The 22,952-nt window shown below is 43.8% G+C and overlaps 2 protein-coding genes and 1 non-coding gene across 3 annotated transcripts in view; all 3 read left to right on the plus strand.

Moving 5' to 3' along the window:
• Nucleotides 1-10,100, plus strand: part of CLMP (CXADR like membrane protein) — a 51,877-nt gene extending 41,777 nt beyond the window's left edge. The window contains exons 3-7 of the mRNA XM_029207928.1: nucleotides 4,715-4,916; nucleotides 5,606-5,773; nucleotides 6,246-6,368; nucleotides 6,934-7,075; nucleotides 7,659-10,100. Of these exons, the coding sequence (XP_029063761.1) occupies nucleotides 4,715-4,916; nucleotides 5,606-5,773; nucleotides 6,246-6,368; nucleotides 6,934-7,075; nucleotides 7,659-7,959 (936 nt within the window). The 3' untranslated portion in view covers nucleotides 7,960-10,100. The remainder of the gene's footprint in view (nucleotides 1-4,714; nucleotides 4,917-5,605; nucleotides 5,774-6,245; nucleotides 6,369-6,933; nucleotides 7,076-7,658) is intronic.
• Nucleotides 10,101-13,901: 3,801 nt separating this feature from the next.
• On the plus strand, nucleotides 13,902-18,581 carry HSPA8 (heat shock protein family A (Hsp70) member 8). The gene is made up of 9 exons (XM_029207977.1): nucleotides 13,902-14,017; nucleotides 14,734-14,943; nucleotides 15,209-15,414; nucleotides 15,609-15,761; nucleotides 15,853-16,408; nucleotides 16,621-16,823; nucleotides 17,082-17,280; nucleotides 17,611-17,843; nucleotides 18,150-18,581. The coding sequence occupies exons 2-9, from the start codon at nucleotides 14,739-14,741 to the stop codon at nucleotides 18,345-18,347; spliced, it is 1,953 nt and encodes a 650-aa protein (XP_029063810.1). The 5' UTR covers nucleotides 13,902-14,017; nucleotides 14,734-14,738; the 3' UTR covers nucleotides 18,348-18,581.
• LOC114887858 lies at nucleotides 16,881-16,966 on the plus strand. Its single transcript, XR_003791619.1, has one exon. It is a non-coding gene; the product is annotated as a small nucleolar RNA SNORD14 (small nucleolar RNA).
• Nucleotides 18,582-22,952: the final 4,371 nt, after the last annotated feature.

Consider the following 22,952-nt stretch of genomic DNA (forward strand, 5'->3'; position numbering starts at 1 on the left):
CACCCTCATCCCAGTAAGAAGGAGACACCCCCATAGTGCTGTTCCCAGTAACCTTTCAGGTTCTCTAATGTAAAGACTCAGCGAGTTGAACCTGGAGACCACACCCTAAGGGAGGCGGGAACGCACGGGAAACAGCCTTCAAGGGATCTAATTCCCCTCATTGTCATACCAAAGTGGCTTTCTCCATACCCGAGCCTGAAGACTTGGCCCTTCCCTGCAATACACCATAGGGAGGTGCCTCCTGAACATCAGCTTTATGCTTAGAGTCCAAGTTTTCTGGAGATGAATTAGGGTCTAATTTTCCTCACGTATTAACTTCTGCAGAAATGGAAGTTAACTTGGGGAATGCTGATGGTGATGCCAAGCTTCCTATCCATAGGATGGAAATGGTTCCTGTTCATAGAGATGCAAATGAATTTTTGTCCAAAGGAGAATATAAACTCTTTAGTCCAATTCTCCTGTGAACCTGTTGTAATAGCTTTCTGGTTCCATCATTAATTAATGAGTTAAGTAAAATCTTTGATACGTGTTTATTTTCTACGTATATGAGAGTCGCGATTTCACCTTTTTTTAAAAAAAAGTTGTTCTTTAGAACTGTAAGGGAGGAAAAAAATATATTTTTTCCTCTACCCTCCTAGGTGTTCAGGCTGGGGCACTGTCAGTTAGATTGACAAAAGACAGGTTAATAAGAAAACAAGCAAACATTTTATTAACCCATGCATTGTGTAAGTAACACCTGGGAGTACCCAGCAATGAGTAACTCAAAGAGGTGGTTAGAGTATACCTAATTTAGTGTGGGAAGGGAGGGGTGGAAAGGGCACCTATGGTAAAGCAAATGACCTTTTGGAAAGATAAATGGGCCCTTAGAAGGATAGATGGGAGATGTGGTAGTTTGTGACAATGTCTGGGTGTGATGCCCACCTCTTATCTCCCAGAAGGGAAGGTTAGAGTTGCCCTGGGAATGGGGATTTATGGACACAAATTCTTTGGGGAGGCTCTGCTTTTGGGCAGAGAAGGGATTTCAGGAGCTCAAGTGACTTCTGCTGAAACTTATCCTTATGCATATGCAAAGTGGCATGTTTGGGGGTGGCATGTCCTGGTCCCTGAAAACACTTATAAAATTCATTTCCCTGTATTGTTATCATCTCTAGAACAGTGCCAAGTGTAGAGTATGTTTTCAATTAGTGTTTATTAAATAAACGATTGCCGGGTTGCAAAATTGCCTAGCCAAAGACAGTCGATGGCAACAGACATACATAAAACCATAGTGGCCTGAAGGATCTCCCAGACAATGCCCAGAATTATAGAAAGAGGATCCAGCAACCTGTTTGCCCAATGTCTTGTCTTTCACACTTTCTCCTCACATAAAAATGCTGCCATGGGGGCTTCCCTGGTGGCGCAGTGGTTGAGAGTCCGCCTGCCGATGCAGGGGACGCGGGTTCGTGCCCAGGTCCGGGAGGATCCCACATGCCGCGGAGCGGCTGGGCCCCTGAGCCATGGCCGCTGGGCCTGCGCATCCGGAGCCTGTGCTCCGCAACGGGAGAGGCCACAACAGTGAGAGGCCCGCATACCACAAAAAAAAAAAAATGTTGCCAAGACATGCTATGGATGACAGCATTCTTAGTCTGAGTGTCCTATCAGGGAAGGTTTCATAAGGAATTAACATTGATTTGGGGTTTAAAAGAATGAATAGGGATTCTTTATGTGGAGAGATGGAGAAAGGGGAGTTTCTAAGTGGAAAAATGCAGTGGGCAAAGGCATGTGAGCATAAAGAAAGCGCACCTCACATGAAAGCAAGGGAAATGTACCGTGACTACACTCAAGAATGTGAGGGGGATTAAATAGGAAACGAGGTTGGAAAGGTAATGCAGAGATCATTTTGATGTCCCTGGTCTGAATCTGGTCATCATTCAGAGGTGGCGCAGAGCCATGAAAGGCTTTTGATCTGGGAAAGAGCTAGCATGAGTTTTACATTAATATTAACTTACATTATTATGTAAGGTAGACTGGAGAAGACAGACATCTATAGGGGCCAGGTAGCTGGAAATATAAAACTGGAGCTCAAAAATATGTTGGCAATAGTGACAAAGATGTCAGAATTATCACAACTGTGGTGTTGGTTGAAGTGAGGGGACAAAATTGAATACTGAAAACGTTTTAAGTGTATTATCGATTACAGTGTTTACCTTAATTTTCTTACTTGCTGCTCCCCCATTTTTTTCCCCCACAAAACTGTGAGGCCCCAGGGTAGAAACTGTGTCTTATTCCTGCTTGTTTTCCAGTGCCCAGCAAAGCACCCGGCAGATGTGTTCAATAAACATTTGCTGAAGAAAAAGAACATGCAGAAAAAAGAGAAAGCACTTTTTTTCAGAGGTGGTAAGGGCAAAATGGATGATACTGAAAAGTTTTGATATAACGGTGAGAGCATTTATGGCCATTTTACTGGATGGCTTCATATCTTTTCAGGAAAGCATTTCCTGTGCTGCAGAGCATCACGTGATTGACAGTAGGGTTAAGGGCTTAAAGTAGAGTGAAACAATTTGGAACAGCTGCAGCCAGAAATGTGCTTGGGGGATTCCCATATGCTTGCTGCCTTTTTTTAGTGCTGTTCTGTGTATCTGGCATGCCCCCTCCAGCAAGCTTCTCCCTGCCTCTCTAATCTCTTATTTAGTCTACTCATCTTTCAAAGCCTAACTCAAATGCCACCAACTCTTCTGGGACATTGTCTCTTGATACTCTTTCAAGTTAATCATTCCTTTTTCTATGTTTACATTTCTCTCCTTGTTAATCCTGCTAGATTATAAATTACTTGATGATAAGAAGGGGGTTTTACTTCATCTGTATAGCCTCCTCCTGACCTGATGGGGAGCAGTCATTCCATAAATGTTTGCTGATGTTTAAATCAAGTAATTTTAGGAATATGATTGCTAAGTGGCGGGGAGGACAGAACTGAAGTTATATGGCTTGAGGTCTTGGTGGACCAGATCAGCATGGTTTTTGTGATTACCAGGAGGTGATGGACTAAGAGAACCAGGAAAAGTTTCAAGAACTAGAGGTGGTGTTGCAGGCAGATGAAAATCCAGTAAAAATCATGATTGTTTTTTCCTGTTGGGGAAATCTGAAGTTTGGTCTCCCTACCAGGGAAAACAAAGACATGAAGCTCACGTGTATTTTATGGAAGGAAAGGACACAATGTTTTCCCACCTAACTTACTACTTCACAGCGAAGCCAGACAAAGAAGGAAAGCCAACAATGAATCCCTCAGTATCAAACCTAGATTTTAACCATAAACTTCTACTCCTTAACTTCAGCTGGGCTCGAAACTTTTGTAAAAACACATTTTTTCATTTCACATTTTCTCCTTCATTTCCAAACTTTCTGGAACAGCAGTTTCTGAGCAGTGAAATGAGTGCAGGTGGGACAAGGAGAGGTAACTGTGGTAAGCAAAACAATGAACTGGATGGCTTTAGACTGCCGTGTTCAAATCCTGGTTCTGCTATGTGCCTGTGAAATGGGGATAGATAACGCCTACTTGGAAAAACTGTGAGAAATAAACTAGATGTAAAAGCACTTAACACAAGGAGTGTATGTACTTTGACCAGATCATGTGCAAGTGGTAGGAAATGCAAAAGTGAGGAAGGTATGCAGGGGAAAGGTAAGTCTTCTCCCCTTCTTAGCCTCCATTCTCTCAATTCCCCTCAGAGTCAACTCTGGGGACCGTTCTGTGCATTTACTTCTTTCCTGGACTCAGCTGTGAGAACTTGAGTCTGTAACTCAAATTTAAAATTCCTTATAACACAGGGAACTATACTCTATTTTGTAATAACCTATAAGGGAAGAGAATCTGAAAAAGATTATATATATATGTATATATATGTATGTATATATGTGTATATATGTGTATGTATGTATATGTATGTTCATATATGTGTGTATGTATGTATATATCTATGTGTATGTGTATATATGTAGGTATATATCTATGTGTATATGCGTATATGTATATATGTGCACATATGCGTGTATGTATGTGTGTATATATGTATATACGTATATATATGCACGTGTATATGTGTATGTGTGTATGTGTGTATATGTGTATGTATATATACAAAAACATATATATGTATATATGTGTATATATATGTATATATATATACACATACACACACATATATATATACATATATATATCACTGAATTGCTGTGCTGTGCACCTGAAACTAACATGATATTCTAAATCAACTATACTTCAATAAAAAAATACACATATAAAAAATTTTTAAATAAAAATAAAATTCCTTACCTGTAAAATAGAAAAGTTCTGAGCATTTAATGTAACAATTACTACTTTATAGTTAAAATGCTACACAAATATGAGGTGTTCGTATTCTTAGAAAAAGGAAGGCCTAGACAAACATAGTGTATTTAGGTTTGTTTAGAACAGAGATCTCTTGGACTCTTAGAATCACCCCCAGGCTTGACTGCTTTGTTCCATTTCCTTTCCTTTCCTCGTCTTTTTTTTTTTTTTCGCCGCACCGCGTGGCTGCATGCAGGATCTTAGTTCCCCAATGAACCCGCGCCCCCTGCAGTGGAAGCACAGAGCCCCAACCACTGGACCACCAGGAATTCCCATCCTTTCTTCATCTTGACCTCAGCTAGTGGGCAAGGCTGAGAGCCACACAACTTGAGTCTGCCTCCGTCTGTCCCACAGGTGATCACTTACTCCAGTCGTCATGTTTACAATAACTTGACTGAGGAACAGAAGGGCCGAGTGGCCTTTGCTTCCAATTTCCTGGCAGGAGATGCTTCCCTGCAGATTGAGCCTCTGAAGCCCAGCGATGAGGGCCGGTACACCTGCAAGGTGAAGAATTCAGGGCGCTATGTGTGGAGCCACGTCATCTTAAAAGTCTTAGGTAAGACAGAGTGCCCTCGTAAATGCCTACATCTTATTAATAAGGTCTTGGTGAGGGATAGGCAAATGTGTCACACTGGTACAAAACTTCTTGTTCAATCCTTCGTATTATACAGATGTCACCTAGTCCAGTTCCCTGGGAAGAAGTGTGTATGTTTTGTATTTTAGTCGTAATGAAAGAAGAAAAAATAATCACAGTTTTCCACGGTAGCCCATTACAAAATTTAAATATCCTCTGTTTAAATAGTATCCTCATACTTAACAAATCTCTCAGATCTGCTTCAAGTCCATTTCTGTTTTGTGATAGCAAGAACTACTAAGTTCTTAATTGCTTACAAGTTAATGAACTTCTGTCCCTGTTTCAGTATTAGTAAAATCACACTCAACTTTCCTAAAATTTCCAATTATAAAAGTTTCTCTTCTTTGAGAAGTGATGAGAGAGTTTCTGAGGCAGCCTCTAAAAATTACAACAGCACCACTGGAAACAGCTGGAATTGGGTGTATATGTGTGCAGGGGATGGAAGTGGGTATATTTTGGAGAGTGGTGTAAAGCATGGCGAGGTAACAAAGTACTATTGAATCCACATTCAAAAGTTGACCATATGGGTGGAAAAAGAGGTCAACAGGATGTAGTTCTTCCACTGAATCGGGTGTTTGGGGATCTTTTTTTTTTTTTTTTTTTTTTGCCAGTGAGACCATCAAAACCCAAGTGTGAATTGGAAGGAGAGCTGACAGAAGGAAGTGACCTGACTTTACAGTGTGAGTCGTCCTCTGGCACAAAGCCCATTGTGTATTACTGGCAGCGAATCCGGGAGAAGGAGGGAGAGGATGAACGTTTGCCTCCCAAATCTAGGATTGGTAAGTCATCTTTCTACCGGTCTATTGAGATAGCAGGACAGTACTCTCTCCATGAATTCTAAATCTGGTTTTGTCAGCAACTCACAAGGTGACTTTGAACACACTGCTGGACCTCTTTGAACTTCCATTTTTCATCCCTAAACAGGGACAGAAAAATCTGTCTTTTCTTTACTCAAATGGCAAAAATAAAAGTGGTAAGGAGATTAGGAATAAATGTACTCTATAAATTCATTATATCTAATTATTGTGTTTAGTATCCCTTAAATGTTCAGAATCTTTTGTAACTTTTGAGGATGCACTGCAGTTTAAAGGCATGTTCACCTTTCTTCCCACATTCCAAAAAGGGATCGATTCTCTCACCTCATCCTTACCAAACCGTATTATATTGATAGAATCTTAGGTCAGTGACACAATAAATGATAAATATAGACCTTGTCACTAGGGGATTACAGTCATCTTTCTGCTTGTGTAGACTACAACCACCCTGGACGCGTCCTGCTGCAGAATCTCACCATGTCCTCCTCTGGGCTCTACCAGTGCACAGCGGGCAATGAGGCCGGGAAGGAGAGCTGTGTGGTGCGAGTGACTGTTCAGTGTAAGTACGCAAAGGGTTGGTTTGGTTTTGTCTCTGCAGTGGTTCAGCGTAAAATGTTTTTAATCACAAGTAAGAGCAAGGTCAACATCTTTATCTACAGAAGAACATGGCTATCACTGAAATAAATTCAGTAGTTACCAAGGACTGTTCAACAGTTGTAGCTAACTCTGTATTCATAGTATGTGTGAATTTTCCAGCCCCCTAAAGAAATTTATTATATCCAGGAGGGGACCAAAACCAAATGGAGGTTTCCTTTATAGATATACCCTTACAAAGGGTAACTTCTACTCTGTTTTCAGAGCTTCTCTTGTGTCTGCTGTTTCTCAAAAATAATCAGCTAAAAATAATCCTAATGTCAACGAGGCATATTTTGGGGTGTCGTATTCTGCTCCCCTTCAATATCAAGAGGGACAGTCATACACCAAGAAAGGGTATATGGGGAACTCAGGAAGATAGATACAAAGATCTGGAAATACTCATCTTGTCCAGAGCTTATGTTTTTTAAGTCAATGTGTTGCTTAGCTTATGTTTGGTTTTACTTTTGCTTTTGTTTCTGAGAAAACAGATGTACAAAGCATCGGCATGATTGCAGGAGCGGTGACAGGTATGGTGGCTGGAGCCCTGCTGATTTTCCTCCTGGTGTGGCTGCTAATCCGACGGAAAGACAAAGAGAGATACGAGGAGGAAGAGAGACCGAATGAAATCCGGTAAACCTCCCGCGAAATCCCCTTCCTCACCTAGGCTGCCTTTCTACCGCCAGCTCCCCAGCTCCCTAGTGACAACAAAAATGTCCCATTTCCTCTTAACCTTAAATCTGTTAAAAGGATTATTCTGGTGGGTAAGGAGCTCCAGCCTAGGGGCAGGAGGACTGGTTTACCTTGACTTTCTTGTGAAACTATCCACAACAGGGACTTAATAGCTAAACTCTGCGTTCCTTCTCATTGCCTTCCACTTGTAAAGGCCATGCAATAGAGAATGCGCTTAGCCTACGGGCCATGAAAGGGCTTCTGCAGACAAACTCCCAGTCAAGGGGATTGCTGTCAAGACATCCAGTAGGGAGTGCCCATTCCCCCAGAGTAACAGGGTGGACCTCCCGGCCAAGGGGCCGCACACCCGCCCAGGCCCGCCGAAAGGGCTCAGGACGCAGGGGGAATCCCTGTTTCCCTACGTGGTAGCTCGAGGTTTCCACCTTGAGGAGTTGATCGGGCAACCTCAGAAAGCAGCAGCCGCAGCGGAAGCTTTCACAGTCCTGTGGCCCTAAAATCTATCTTTGCTGTTTTTCCTCTTCAGAGAAGATGCCGAAGCCCCGAAAGCTCGCCTTGTGAAACCCAGCTCCTCCTCCTCGGGCTCTCGGAGCTCACGCTCGGGCTCCTCCTCCACGCGCTCCACGGCTAACAGCGGCTCCCGCAGCCAGCGGACACCGTCCTCGGAAGCGGCGCCCCGGCCAGGGCTGGCTACCCACACCTACGGTCCCGTGGGGCCGGAGGCAAGAGGGTCTGAACCAAAGAAAGTCCACCACGCTACCCTGACCAAAGCAGAGAGCACTCCTGGCACGATCCCCAGCCAGAGCAGAGCCTTCCAAACTGTTTGAGTTCGGGCGGACTTGACTCCCATCCTTTCCCAGGAGTCAGGACTCTTCTCGTCATTGACGCCCAGTCACCAGCCACACAACCGCCTCGGACCAAACGAGAGGTCATTTAAGTTGCAGTGACCATTGCATGGGAGATTCAAATGAACACTTTCCTCATATGACACCAAACAAGGAAAAGGATGTAAGCTGATGGTCTCCAAAAAGGCATCTCACTGTGCCTTTAGACCAGAGCGGGGGCCAAATCTGTGCATTTGGGGACCAGGACCTGTGGTGAGAAAGGCTGGGGAGAGGGGAAGTGAACACACTTAGAATTCCTCACTTGGGCTGTTTTGTGTCAACACTTTGACTCACCACTGTTAAGAAATGAGGTGTTGTTCATAAATTTTCTATGCATTTTTGCAAACCTACTGGATTGCTATGATTATTCAGAGTCAAGCAGAACCCACAGCCTTATATCACACCTATCTGCACCATGAAAAACTCCAAAAAAGGAAACAAGTCTCTTCCATCCTGACCTGACTTTATTTACCAGAAAGTTTGGATATTAATTTCAAGAGGAGTTGAGAAATAGTGGGAGATGGAGAATGACTGAGATTTTCCCACTCTGTTCACTACTAATCTTCCTACTTATATTGAACTAAAAAAAAAGGGAGTCCAAAGTGTGTAACAAGGGACTGTGAAAAGCTTTCCATCTTGATGTTCAGAGGGCCACTGACAAATATCAGAAATATAATGCTGGAATAATTGTGGATTTTCCCTCAAATTGGATGTCTCTAAGGACTTCCCTGCTGGATATCTCTGGAGCAAGAAAACAATCATTAGGTGTCATTTAACAATCTCCTTAGAAAGAAGTCTTCTAGAGAAAGAGATCTTTTCAGAATGCTGGAAGATCATCCAACCACAGTCTCTTCTTTCAGTGAACATATGAAATCAGGATTTCAAGACTGACTAGACTAAAAAGGGAGATTAGATCAGCTTTCTCTTAATATGTCAAGGAGTGGCATCAGAAATTCAGCATTGCACCAAACTTGGAGCTTCCTCCATTTCTTTCATTTTCAGAGAAAGATGTGAACCTGGGACTTTTGTTGATTCTAGGCCTTAAATTATCAAAAAGTTCAGGGACTGACAACCTTTCCTGATGGCACTGCATGGACATCAGACCATTCCCTCCTGAGAGGTTGAGACAGAGAGAAAGTCAGTATTTTCCCAGTTTAGCCTCTCAGGAAGCCTAGCTCTGGGCTGGAAGGATAGGATATTAACATTTAGGGAAGAGGTGGTGAGGATAACTAGTGGGTGGCAGGAGGGATCTAGGTTAGTGCCTGTTAAATACTGTTGGCATCTTGGAAAGAATTAGCAGAAATGATTTACCAGGATAGCTCTCAGAAGAGCTGACACATGGGAGAAGACAGGTGTCTGAGAAATAAAAAGAAAGCAGCCTCCAATACAACTTGCCTTTTTAATAGTTTTGATGACTCTGCTAGTCAAATTCATCCTATGGCAAGAATGCTAAACCTGAGATAGCCCTTCAAAGACTCTGAAGCAAGTGTCAACAGATCACCAGTGGTAGAGCAAAATATTTTTTATTATTAAAAGGACACGGAATTCCCTGGCAGGCCAGTGGTTAGGACTCTGCGCTTTCACTGCCGAGGGTGAGGGTTCAAGCCCTGGTCAGGGAACTAAGGCCCTGCAAAAGTAAAAATAAACAAATAAATAAATAAAAATAAAATAAAGTCTTAAAAAAAAAAGGCAGCAGGCTATAGGGAAGAAAAAGTAGTGCTGAGCGTGGTGCTGAAAGCCCTGTTCCTAAAATGGGAATCAGGCGCTTAAAGGGAAAAAGTTGATCTGGGATTTTGTCCTATTTCTGATTTTCATTTTTACATCTAATTCTCACATAGTACGAATGCATTTCCTTCCAAAGTCCTTTAAGAAATAGGGTTTTATCCTTGAGTGAAAGTTTCATCTTGAGTTTTGTCTTCCTCTAAAAAAAATTGGGGGTAATTCCCTGTTAGTCCAGTGGTTAGGACATCATGCTTTCACTGCTGAGGGCATGGGTTCAATCTCTGGTCAAGAAACTAAGATCCCGCAAGCCACGTGGCATGGCCCCCCGCCCCCCCCCCCCCCAAAAAAAAAAAAAAAAAAAGTTGGGACATAAGAGACATTGAGGAAGTAATGTAAAAAATGCCTGCCATTAGTTTAAGAGGGCTAGCACATTTGGAATGCTTCTTATACTAACACTGCCTCATTGTAAGACATAAACTCCTTACTCCACTTCCTTATTCTTCTGATAGTGTGGTGTCCAGGCAACATAACACATCTGCTCTGTAATTCTGAGAATTCTCATTCCTAGAGTACCTGAGCCAAATGAGTATGCTGTGGCAGCTGCAGCTCTACCATCACTAGAAATTTGCTCTTATCATTATTTATTACCTTTGAACCTAAGGTTTCCTGTTTATGCCTCTGCAAGCAGGAATCAGTCCCCTTTGCGTGAAAAGGTTTTGATTATTTAAACAGGTTAGTTATTAGAAGACTAAAATACCAGTTGAATATCCATTCATACTGGATATCTACAAAAAATGTCACAAAACAAATTATTCCCTGAAATCTGAGAAATTCTAGGAATTGAAGATTCTGAGAGATAAGGTGCTGAAGTCTTAGTGATAGTGTGCTTCTCTTTCAGTCAGGCTTTTGGGTTCAGATATGACAGGCTCTGGGTTTAAGATAAAGTTTGAGCCACTACTGGTTTCAAACCATATTCCATTAACCTTGCAAGTCAAACAAATTTGATTCTTTAATATAAGACAAAAAAGGATAAAATAGATGGTGGAAGAAAAAGTGTAGGAAGAAGATACAGATGGAATGATGTGGATGTTTAGAAAATAACCATTTCAATAAAATGCACACACTAAACTTAGAACTGTAAAAGAATGAAGTGATGCCTTTGTTGTTACCCTGTATAAGAACAATTTCAAAACTGCCGTTGCGAAAAAGACATATATAATTCTGCTTCATTTCTCGTGTTAAGCTGTTTATATTTCAATTTTAACTTCTAAGTTGCCTTGTAAATGGGACTGTGTTTGATCACAAAAAACCAAGTATTTATTACAGGTGCATCTGTGTCGGCAATTTAAAAATAAATAAGTAAAGGTGATACTGTAGGAGAGGCTGAAGCTCATATAACCTGCATTGGAAATTTATTTATTAGCTTGCAGCCAACTGAAGAACAGAAGAACTCAGACTGAATATGATCTATTATTTATTGATTCCAGTCACAAATATACCAAGCACTTTTTTCTCACAAGGCGAGATACTAAGTAGTCCTGGACAAACCAAGTGACGACAGAGTTCATGACAGTTTCCGACCTTAAGGACTTTATCAAAATAAATAATATTTACTAAGCCAGTATTTTATATCAAGGTGAAGTGCCAGTAAAAGAAGTACACACTAAGGGGTTCAAAGAAATCTGAAAAGTAACTACTATGAGATTTAAATAAATATGAAAAAAATTTCACAGAATTAAATGAGGTAATATATGCAAAGCACTTAGAACAGTGCTTGGCCTGTGACAAGCACTCAAAAAATGTTAATCATGACCCTCTTCCCTAGTCAGAAACTCTAGGCCTCGGACTGGAGCCCCAGGCACCCAAACTTTAACTTTAGATCCTGAGTGGGTTTGAAACCCTGTGCATTTAAAGAGGTGGAGACAGGACATTTATCATTATCTGAACTTTATACATAACACATAAACGCTCATTCTAGTCGATAAGAAGATAGTTCAAATCCTAGAACGCGTTTTGAAAGTGACCAGAAGGGAAGGTTATCTGTTCAGCTTTCTGTAATCACTACTACTAGGTGGGATACCCCAAACCCGTGGATTTAGGCACCCGTTCTATTTTCCACCGGTTCAAATCTTGTAGGTAGTTCAGAGGTTAGTTTAAAAAGCTGCAAAATGTAGGGTGTGGTTCAGAGATTGTACTCTATAAATTGGGTGGGGAGAGAAGTCTGCAGATGCTAAAGAAAACTGCAAGAAGTATACATCTTTCTCGGCAGTTCGAGTTACACGTGTTTTCAGGAAGGAAATTACTAATAAAAAAAGACCAAAGATTCTGGAATCAAGAGCTAGGTTCTACTGTAGCTCAGCCAGATGTTTAACTTCCCACAAATAACATCTCTGAACCTCATTTCTCTCCTAACACAGGAATGAATGATCTCTCTCTCAGAGAATCGTTTTGATGATTAAATGAAATAACAAATGAAAGCACTTTGTACCCTGTGAAAGCATCATATAAAACGAACTCCTTGGGAAGTGGGGAGAAGTTAGGTACATACCTCCAAGGACTCAAGCTCACATTTTCCCCCAGAAGACAAATACAGAAAGGACATCCTTTGATCCAATATTCGAATCTGTCTCTAGGCTTTACTGGCTTGGACAAGGACAAGGTATCTCTCGTCTGACGGCCCTTCTCGAAGTCTGGAGACCTTTCTAATTCCAGCCACGCCACTAAAAGTTCTGCTAGGTGGTCTTAAAAAAAATCTTTTCACCTATTTGTGCCCACTCATCTACTAAACAGGAATACTACCTGCCCAGCCTGTTTGAAAGCGCTCACTAGAAAGCATTCAACGTGCTGAGAAAGGCTTAGAATGACAAGGCCCCAAACACCGCATCATGCGCCGCAATTTGAAATTCTAGGTACACTGTTTTGTGCACTCCACTCGTTCAGTAATATTCTCAAGGCGCTTCTGCCTGGTTTCTCGCTTAGTTTTTGCCGAAAGTCAAGGCAGTGAAGATATTACCTCGAATTACTGAAAGTAAGACACTCAGGAAGTCTCAATCAAGGACACAGGGCTACCGGAACCCAGGTTCCTTACGCCTGGTTCACTTACAAGGAAAGAGCTCCCTAGCTTTTCTTTTTTTTTAAACAAATAACTGAGAAGTGAGGGGGCCCGGGCGGGTGGAGAAGGGGCCGAGCCAAGAAGCCGAGTCTGTTCTCGGTGGGCGCTGGGGGGTGACGGAGGCATCCGGGCTCCAAGAAGCGAGTTTAGCCATCTACTTCGCTAAGGATCCAGACACAGCATCGGACCCTGGAGATTGAGAAGTTGGGCCTCTCCGCACTCTGCGTCGGGGTCAGCCGGCCTCCAGCTACCACAATGAACAGAGGGTCCCGGGGGCCTGCCCGGCTAACCTGTCGTATCCCGCGCAGAGGCGAGACACCGCGGCGGCCGGCCGGCTCCTTCCATCCCCAGATCTGGGTGCCACTGGGCAAGTTACCCTCGCAGCGCCCTGGGGTCAGAAACTTCGGCCCCGTCGCTCGGGGTCAGTCCTAGGACAGAGCCACGCTGGCTATGTGGGTGTGTGTAATCCCGGAGGGCCTAGAAGACCATCTACAAGGCCGGGGTGGGAGTAGGGGAAAGAGGATGGTGGGGGAGGGGCGCAACCACCTTCGCGGCCATCTTGTCCTCGCTCCACTTCCGCCTTCTCTCCAGGGCTGCCGGCGCCGGACCCCTCCCTGCAGGCCCTGCGCTCTAGCTCCGGGGGTTCCGCAGGAGCCAGATCGCCGATCGCGCTGCTGTCATTGGTTGGTTCCAAGTTGGCCCGCCCCTCTTCCTCCCCTTCCTTCGTCCCTCCCGCCTGCGGTTTCTGGGGCGCATGCGCAGAGGCAGACGAGCCCTTCCCCCGCGCCTGGGGTGACTGAGGACTCCCGCGCGCGGGCTCCGTCGGCCCCACCCTCCCTTTCCCCTGGGCCTTTCGGACAGCGGGGGCGAGAATGAAAGTTCCAGAACGCTGCGGTGAGTGCGTCATCGCTACGCGGGGCGGGCTGGGGCGGGAGAGGGGAGGCCCGAAAGGTAGAGCCGGGTTCGTCATTGGGGCTTGCGGAGGTGGCCGCGCGCCCATTGGCCGAGAGAGCCGTGATGGGCACTGACAGGGGCGGGCCCCTTCTGGAAGGTTCTGAGGCAGGGTATAAGAGACGGGGCGGAGGACGGAAACCGGTCTCGTTGAACGCGGCGGCAGCTCTGTAGGTTGCTGTTTTCTTTTCCAGTGGACCCGGGCCTGCGCTCCAGGTAAGTTAAGGTCTCTGTCTTCCAAGGCTTTTGGCGGCCCTTCGGGAGCCTACCGCCCGGCTCAGGCTGCATGGGTTTGCAGCGGCCGGGGGCCTTCTGAGTGTGTCAGGCAGGGTGCGTGCGGCGATTCCTTTGCCCGGCTGAGGATCTTTGTTTCCAAGGGGAGGCAGCCTCCTTGGGGTGCAATCGGGATGGAGGAGTGGGCTGCGGAGGTCGGGCCGCCCGGAGGGGGAAGAGGCCGCGCCCGTTTGCGGGGCGTGGAACTGGCGCCTTAGAGCTTGCTGTGCCCTGTTTCCTTGTTTCAGGACCCGTTCTTCTTAAAGGAGGAAGCCACAATTGGCACGCGCCCAAAGTGGGGGAGGGGGCTTCGGACCCTTGCAGGCCTTGCTGTGTTGAGCACGGCGCGGGGAGGGGAGGGGAGGGCTAAGGTTCAGCCCGGGGCATGGGACCACGTGTTCAGGTGTGGCGCAGACCCTCTTGGCAGGTGCGTGCTTCCGTCTGCGGCGGGCTCTGCGGTTCGGACGGCAACTTTACTGCAGCACGCCATGCCTGCTCTGACCTTCCCGCGTGGATATTTCTGACGAGAGCAGTTTCTGGGGCGGGGTTCTAAGCATAATTTGCGGAGTGGTCGTATCTGGTAGCGTTGACTTGGTAAACGTTTTTTAAGTGCTTGAACCGCTTTTCAAACCATGGACTTTTTTTTTTTCTCCTTCCAGCAACCATGTCTAAGGGACCTGCAGTTGGCATTGATCTTGGCACCACCTATTCTTGTGTGGGTGTCTTCCAGCACGGAAAGGTGGAAATAATTGCCAATGATCAGGGGAACCGAACTACCCCAAGCTATGTCGCCTTTACTGATACCGAACGATTGATCGGTGATGCTGCAAAGAACCAAGTTGCAATGAATCCCACTAACACGGTTTTTGGTAAGCCAGTAAATCTTCATGGTATGAATTTAAGTGATTTCGGCAGTGTGTAATCTGAGAAGCTGTCTCAGAAGGTTGTTAAATGTGAGGCGAAAGCCCTAAGGATAGGAAAAGTTTTCTGTAGGGAACTTCAGTGATTATCCTTTTAAGGCTTAAGGTTTGCGGCATCTTGGTCATTCAGAACTTGAATCTGTAGGCACCTGGTCTTGGAATGGATGTAGTGTAATGAAATTCAAGGTAACGTTTGTATTGATACCTTTTGCAGATGCCAAGCGCCTCATTGGACGAAGATTTGATGATGCTGTTGTCCAGTCAGATATGAAGCATTGGCCCTTCATGGTCGTGAATGATGCAGGCAGGCCTAAGGTTCAAGTAGAATACAAGGGAGAGACAAAAAGTTTTTATCCAGAGGAGGTGTCATCCATGGTTTTGACAAAGATGAAGGAAATAGCAGAAGCCTACCTTGGGAAGGTGAGTAGTGCACAGTACTGCAGGGGAGGATATAGATGGGGATTACCAGGTGTCCTGATAATGGTGGCGTAAGAGTGAGCAGTAGATGAGTCTATCAAAATGGGTGGTAAAACCAGAACGTTATTTGAGGATGTATCCTTGCGTGTCCAAGTAGATGATGTAGTGGTTAAGTTTTAATCTCTTTTTTTTCCTAGACCGTTACTAATGCTGTTGTCACAGTACCTGCTTACTTTAATGATTCTCAGCGTCAGGCTACCAAAGATGCTGGAACTATTGCTGGGCTCAATGTACTTAGAATTATCAATGAGCCAACTGCTGCTGCTATTGCCTATGGCTTAGACAAGAAGGTAAGTACCATGTTTTATGTATGTGTCACTCAAGATTAGTCTGAGTCACCACAAATAATAGATATGAGAATAATTTGTGTTGTAATTGCAGGTTGGAGCAGAAAGAAATGTGCTGATCTTTGATTTAGGTGGTGGCACTTTTGATGTGTCAATCCTCACTATTGAGGATGGAATCTTTGAGGTCAAATCTACAGCTGGAGATACCCACTTAGGTGGAGAAGACTTTGACAACCGGATGGTCAACCATTTTATTGCAGAATTCAAGCGCAAGCACAAGAAGGACATCAGTGAGAACAAGAGGGCTGTCCGTCGCCTTCGCACTGCTTGTGAGCGTGCTAAGCGCACTCTCTCTTCCAGCACCCAGGCCAGTATTGAGATTGATTCCCTCTATGAAGGAATCGACTTCTATACCTCAATTACCCGTGCCCGATTTGAAGAACTGAATGCTGACCTGTTCCGTGGCACACTAGACCCTGTGGAGAAAGCCCTTCGGGATGCCAAGCTAGACAAGTCTCAGATCCATGATATTGTCCTGGTGGGTGGTTCAACCCGCATCCCCAAGATTCAGAAACTTCTCCAGGATTTCTTCAACGGGAAAGAACTGAATAAGAGCATCAACCCTGATGAGGCTGTTGCTTATGGTGCAGGTAATCTTTTTGTTCTGGTTAAACAGTTTAATAGGCAGCCTGTTAGGAGGCCTTAGCTAACTGATGAATGATTTTTAAACATTTGTGGTTTCCACCAAAAGCTGTAGGTAATGACGGCAAAACTTTGGATGTCTGAGCGATTGAGAATGGTTAGTTACATAATGAGTTATTGTAGTACTGTGCTTTATTTAAATTTTGTTTTAATCATATAGCTGTCCAGGCAGCCATTTTATCTGGAGACAAATCTGAAAATGTTCAAGACTTGCTGCTGTTGGATGTCACTCCTCTTTCCCTTGGAATTGAAACTGCTGGTGGAGTCATGACTGTCCTCATCAAGCGCAACACCACCATCCCCACCAAGCAGACGCAGACCTTCACAACCTACTCGGACAACCAGCCCGGTGTACTCATTCAGGTATGTTTCTCTGTGGCCTAGATTACTTGAGGTCTATAAAACTGGGGAAGACTTGTTCCGCTGTGATGATGGATTCCAAAACCATTCGTAGTTTCCACCAGAAATCCTGTGTTGGCCAATTCCTTCCTTGGATGTCTGAGCGATCAGTCTTTCCTAATCAAGCTAATACAAATCTGAAGTAGCACAGATACTTGTGATTTTTCTTCTTGTTTCTGTGTTTTTATTGTAATTTTGAATTTATTTCTGTTTCATACCAAGGTTTATGAAGGTGAGCGTGCCATGACCAAGGATAACAACCTGCTTGGCAAGTTTGAACTCACAGGCATACCTCCTGCCCCCCGTGGTGTTCCTCAGATTGAAGTCACTTTTGATATTGATGCCAATGGCATCCTCAATGTCTCTGCTGTGGATAAGAGCACAGGAAAAGAGAACAAGATTACGATCACTAATGACAAGGGTAAGTTTGGGCAGTATTTTGTGAGTGTGCTAAGTGCGCACTTTTGAGCACCCAGGCCAGTATTGAGATTGACTCCTTTGTAGAGGGAATCAATTTCTGTATCTGTCATCCATACCTGATTTGAAGAATCAAATGCTGACTTGTTCCGTGGCACCCTGGACCCTGTGGCACTCTTACCTGCTTTTTTTAGAGGCAGAATTTTCCAAGTGTTTCTACTCTTATTCCAAGGGCATTTAGCGGAGATCATACTTAGCTGCTAAATGGAGTTGCAGGGTGATGGTGCAGAACTGCAGGTGATTGTCTTGCCTAAAAGGTTGGTTAATTTTACAGGCCGTTTGAGCAAGGAAGACATTGAACGCATGGTTCAGGAAGCAGAGAAGTATAAAGCTGAAGATGAGAAGCAGCGGGATAAGGTGTCTTCGAAGAATTCTCTTGAATCCTATGCTTTCAACATGAAAGCTACTGTTGAGGATGAGAAACTTCAAGGCAAGATTAATGATGAGGACAAACAGAAGATTCTTGATAAGTGTAATGAAATAATCAACTGGCTTGATAAGAACCAGGTTTGTAATTTCTCTTGCCAAAGATTTGAGGGTGTGGGGTTGGGTGTAAAGGGTTTTAGCAAAAGCTTAGATGGGTGGGTGGGTTTTTACAAATTTGTAGGGTCACGATGATGAATGGTTCAAGACATTCGCGGTTTCCACCAGAACTACAGATGTTGGCAACTTCCTTCCTTGGATGTCTGAGTGACCCAAGATCTTAAACGTAACTTCATGTGCTGTTGTGTGTCCAGTGTGTCAGATTGATTACATCAGGCTTAGAGTCTTCTATTTGAAGAACTTGTAATAAAATATTTTTATTTTCCTCAGACTGCAGAGAAGGAAGAATTTGAACATCAGCAGAAGGAGCTGGAAAAAGTCTGCAACCCCATCATTACCAAGCTGTACCAGAGCGCAGGAGGCATGCCAGGAGGAATGCCAGGAGGAATGCCCGGGGGCTTCCCTGGTGGTGGAGCTCCTCCGTCTGGTGGTGCCTCCTCTGGGCCCACCATTGAAGAGGTTGATTAAGCCAGCCTAGCATAGGTTTAGCATTGTTCCACACAACATTGAAGGACCCAAATTTGTAGCAAATTCCATGGCAGTTTTAAAGTTGAGCTGCTGTAGTAAACTGGGCATTCTTGATACTTGAACATGGAACGTGTGCACAGGGAAAGGAAATAACATTGCACTTTACAAGCACTGTATTGTAAGTGGAAAATGCAATGTCTTAAATAAAACTGTATTTAAAATTGGCACCATAAAGTTGTTTTGACTCTGTTTACAAGGGCAGTAAGGTAGTGTTCGGTTTTGGGGGTTGAACAACTTTCTGGCCTAATAAGTATTACAACAGTATCTGGGTTGTCAATGACAAACTGTTAAGTCTAGGCAACTGCCTGAACCTTTTAAATGAAGGCGTAAAAAATGGGAAAATGTGTAGACCTTTTGCTAGCTAGGCTCATTTAGTACTAAGTCTACATAAGTGTTAGTGTAGTTTGAACTGCAGGTTATCGTGCTTTCCGGTGTTTGTGTTAGACTAGAAAGGGGCATCCCAGATATTTTTGAGTATTCCATGTGGTTTACTTGAAACCACCTGAGAGTTCAAAAGAGGATAAATTTGAGGCCAAAATTAGGACAAGGAAGTATCCTGTCAGAAGTAACAACATGTGGTATACACAGGTGACTTCAGGTAGTGTCCGTCTGAAATCCTTTAATCCGTGGGCAGAGGCTTTTCTGTTTTCTCACCTGAGTATTAAGGGCTGGGAATTAATGGAGCTAGCTGTAAGGTTGGCATAGTTAGGTCCCTTGACCCCTTTGAAACAGACTTTAAGGAAATTGAGTGTCTAATTCTAATCTCATCTTAAATCATAGCCAACCGTAACTCAGCAACTTCAGGCAGAACAATTGTGTTTACCAAGCCTAATTACGCTGGACTGTCTTTAGGTAAGCTTGCTTAGGAGCAAAGGCCTTCTCGTTGGTTCTTTGTTGGGCCATTGGTATGTTAGCTTGAGTTGACAGGCCAGAAGGTATTGCACCTGAGAGTGAATCCTGTAAAGTCACGTTTGTGTGAGATGGGCCTGCTTAGTGCCAACCAGCCACCTAGTGGTCACTTAGGAAGAATCTCAGTTTTGGTATGGTGGGATGTCTTGGGTCACAGTTCATTCTCAGCAGAATGACCCAATCTTAGTTTCTGCTTTAGCTCTCCTTCACCTTTCTGTAGCTGTTCTTGGATGACCCGACTAGCATAATACAGATGACAGTCGAGCTTCATAAGAGTTTCCCCAATAACTACCTAGCGTTGACCCTCCCTCGTTCAGGTTAGTGGGTATAGCTAAAGGCTATCATTCGTAAAACAGCTGATGTTTCTTCTAAAAATACATCAAATTGACTAAGTTTAGTGCCTTAGGTGTGTGTTAATGTTTGGCAACTCTCCAGGAATTTATGGCACTGCACCCAATTTGTTTTCTCCAAGGGCTACAAATGAAAGCATAGTTGATGTATTTTTTTTCCACCTGTTTTCAAGTGAGTGGGAATCTGACCTGTGTTTTAGTATTTACTGCATTGTTTGTGAACCTGGAGCAAACCATATGTGGTTGTTTTTTGAGACCACTCTCAAGGAAGTAACATGTCTCGTGCATGAACCATGGGATCTTGGTAAGAAAATTGAAGATCAAGTGTGATGGTGAAAATTAGCACAAGGCCTAGTGGAAGGTTATCAGTAGTAGCCATTACCGGAAGTTGTTGAATTTCAACAGTTACATAAGTTGTAAGTTTCATCAGTGAAATAAAACTTTCCTTTACACAGGTGGGAGAAACGATGCATTGCTGGGCCTGTGTAGTAAAAAATAAGTGGGGTCAGGGAGGAGCTACGGATTAGATTAACAATTTGCTAGGTTTAATTATACAGTGGAGGGGGGAGCCAGCCAGGCATTCGAATTTGGGGTAGACTTATTCCAAGACCTGTATGTTTCCTCCTGCATCCCAGTGTAGTGAATTATGAAGTACTGGCTCATCTCAGTGCAGAGCCTGAGGTTCATGTGTACTGGAAGGGATTTCTTTAAACCAAGGGAATTTGCAATCTTGCTTCTGAAAACACTTGCAAGTATGTGCTTAAGGACTTGGTCCCAGTGTCCTTCAGATAATTCCGTTTGTCTTTTCCTCCCCCCGTCAGTCCTTTGGGTGTTCAAACTTGGAGACTTACCTTTTGCGAGAAGTCTAAGCAGTCTGGGGATTTGAACCCAATGACTCAAGTCAATTTTTGTCTTTCACTTTGCCTTATTTTTTTAGTTTCCTGCTGTGGGCTAAGCCCTGACTGCAGGAGTAGATACAGAAGCTGGTGAAGATGTGTTCCAGCCTTATAGGAGAGACTGACATTCACAAGATGAAGACAGTTACAAAATGGCACCCTTTTTGCGGGGAAACACTGGCAGTAAGTGTAAGTTAGATTGTTTATTACAGCCTAGAAGAAGATGTGGAGAAGGTGGCCATAAGAACAGCATTTACAGTTCTCCAGTCTAGATAGTTTAATGGTTTTCGCTTGTCTTACTCTATTTGATTATCCTAACAACCTTAAGAGTGATGGTTGGATCGTCTGGCTGTGCATGTGTAAGCCTGTATAGGGTGATGACAGAAGCAATTTCACTTGTGTGGATTATTATAATGAATTGTTATAAATCTAAGGTCATGGCCCTCGGATGCCTGGCATTTACATTTTGCACAGGGCACCATTGGATTGGAAAGTGAGAGCAAAAAAGTTCAGTGGCCCTCAATCTCCATGTTCAATTTTAAGAGTTAACATGCTGGTTTCAGCTGGACTTAGCAATAACATGGTTATGTTTAAAAATGTATTTTTATGGAGTAACAGTAATTGGAATTTTTAAACTATTAAGGGAATAATTTTCATCTTAGAAGCCACAGCAGTACATTTACTCCCAATGATATTACTGCAGTTATTTATGTACTTAAAAGGTACTGTAAAGAAAACGATGCCTGCAAACAATTCTTTGCTGAAACAATATTGAGTACCTACAATATACTTTCTTAGGAAAAATAGCCTTTTGGGTTCTGTTACGGTGAAATGGGGTGATTGGTGGGACATAAATAGGAAAGGCTGAGGATTTTCTTTTCTTTGGTCTATATGGCTGTAAGGACATCTTTATCCACTAGATGGCAGTAAGCTATTTAGAAAACTACTTGGGTCGCTGAGAGAGGCTGCTGGAACATTTTCAGTAAGGTTTGTGCTTTTTGTTTCACAAGTTGCCTAACTAGAAGCACAGTAAATGCTGAGGAAAGAAAGCTCCGAATGTTCACGTTCCAGGCAAATCATTCCCGGCTGAATAAGTTGAGCAAGTGCCCTGACTGTGGGGTATGGGTTTGAGTAGAGATTTTTTAGGGTACTTGGGACAGACAGGTTAAATACAGACAGAGCTTTGAAATACGCAGGAAAAAAAGATGAGTCTCCCCGGGAAGAGAAAACAGTCTTTCCTGATCCACTCTTTCTAGTTTAAAACTCTGTGTTATTTCCCTCATCACCCTTGACTCCGACTCCTGAGACTCATGACTTGTACGAAATGTTTGAATTCCTCACCAAACTGAAACTCATGAGTGCAAGAATATCCACGCACTCTTACAGTTCCAGCCAGTGTCTGGCCCATTGTAAACATAAAATGTCAAGTGAATGAATGAAAAGGGATGGAGCAGGCACCCCAGAAGTTAGTGATAGAATGTGTTCCCTTTGGGCTTTATGATGCTATGGTCATGGCTCTTGGAGTGGTGAGAGGCTGGCTGGCTGGCTGAGTTCAGGCTCCCTGCAGATCTCCGCTACAGTTCCTCCTTGCAGAGTGGGGGAGCCAACATTAGAGCTGCATGAGATGAGGAAACGATCAAGCCCAGAGCAGCTCTAGCCAAATGAAAGTTGGCAGTAACAGAACTGTCCAAGTCTTTGACCTAAAGGACCACCTGCAGTCTTCAGATTGCCCCTGAGATCTGGGCAGTATGTGGCGTGAGTGGGATGAGCAGAAGTAGTGTACATAGTCTCTGCAATATGAGAGGACAGTCAGGGCCTGCCAGGAGAACTGAAGCCTAAAGCTGGGCCACAGAACACTCGGGATGCAGCCAGCCCCAGGACCCTAAGAAAAAGGCTGCCAATCTTGACCTTGCATTAGACACCAAAAACACAAGCAGCAAAAGAAAACATTGGGCTTCATAAAAATTAAAAATGTGCTTCAAAGGATACCATCAAGAAAGTGAAGAAAGACAACCTACAGAATTGGGGAAGATATTTGCATGTCATAGATCTAACAAAGTAGTACTATCCAGCATGTATTACAAAAACTCTTAAAACTAATGTTTATAATGGACAAAAGAAGATACAGAAATAGCTAATAATCATATGGAAAGAAGCTCAACATCAATAGCCATCAGAGAAATGCAAATCAAATCCACAGTGAGGCAGAACTTGATATCCACTAGGATGCCTAGACAAGAACAAGTTGGCAAGGATGTGCAGGAATTGGAACCCTCCTACACTGCTGGTGCGCATGTAAAATGGTGCAGCCGGTTTGGAAAACAGTCTGCAGTTCCTCAAAAGTTAGAATTAACATGTGACCCAGGCATTCTACTCATAGTTATGTACCA

This window comes from Monodon monoceros, unplaced genomic scaffold (assembly GCF_005190385.1).
Source record: "Monodon monoceros isolate NGI ecotype Baffin Bay Population unplaced genomic scaffold, NGI_Narwhal_1 Super_Scaffold_7, whole genome shotgun sequence".
NCBI lineage: Eukaryota > Metazoa > Chordata > Mammalia > Artiodactyla > Monodontidae > Monodon > Monodon monoceros.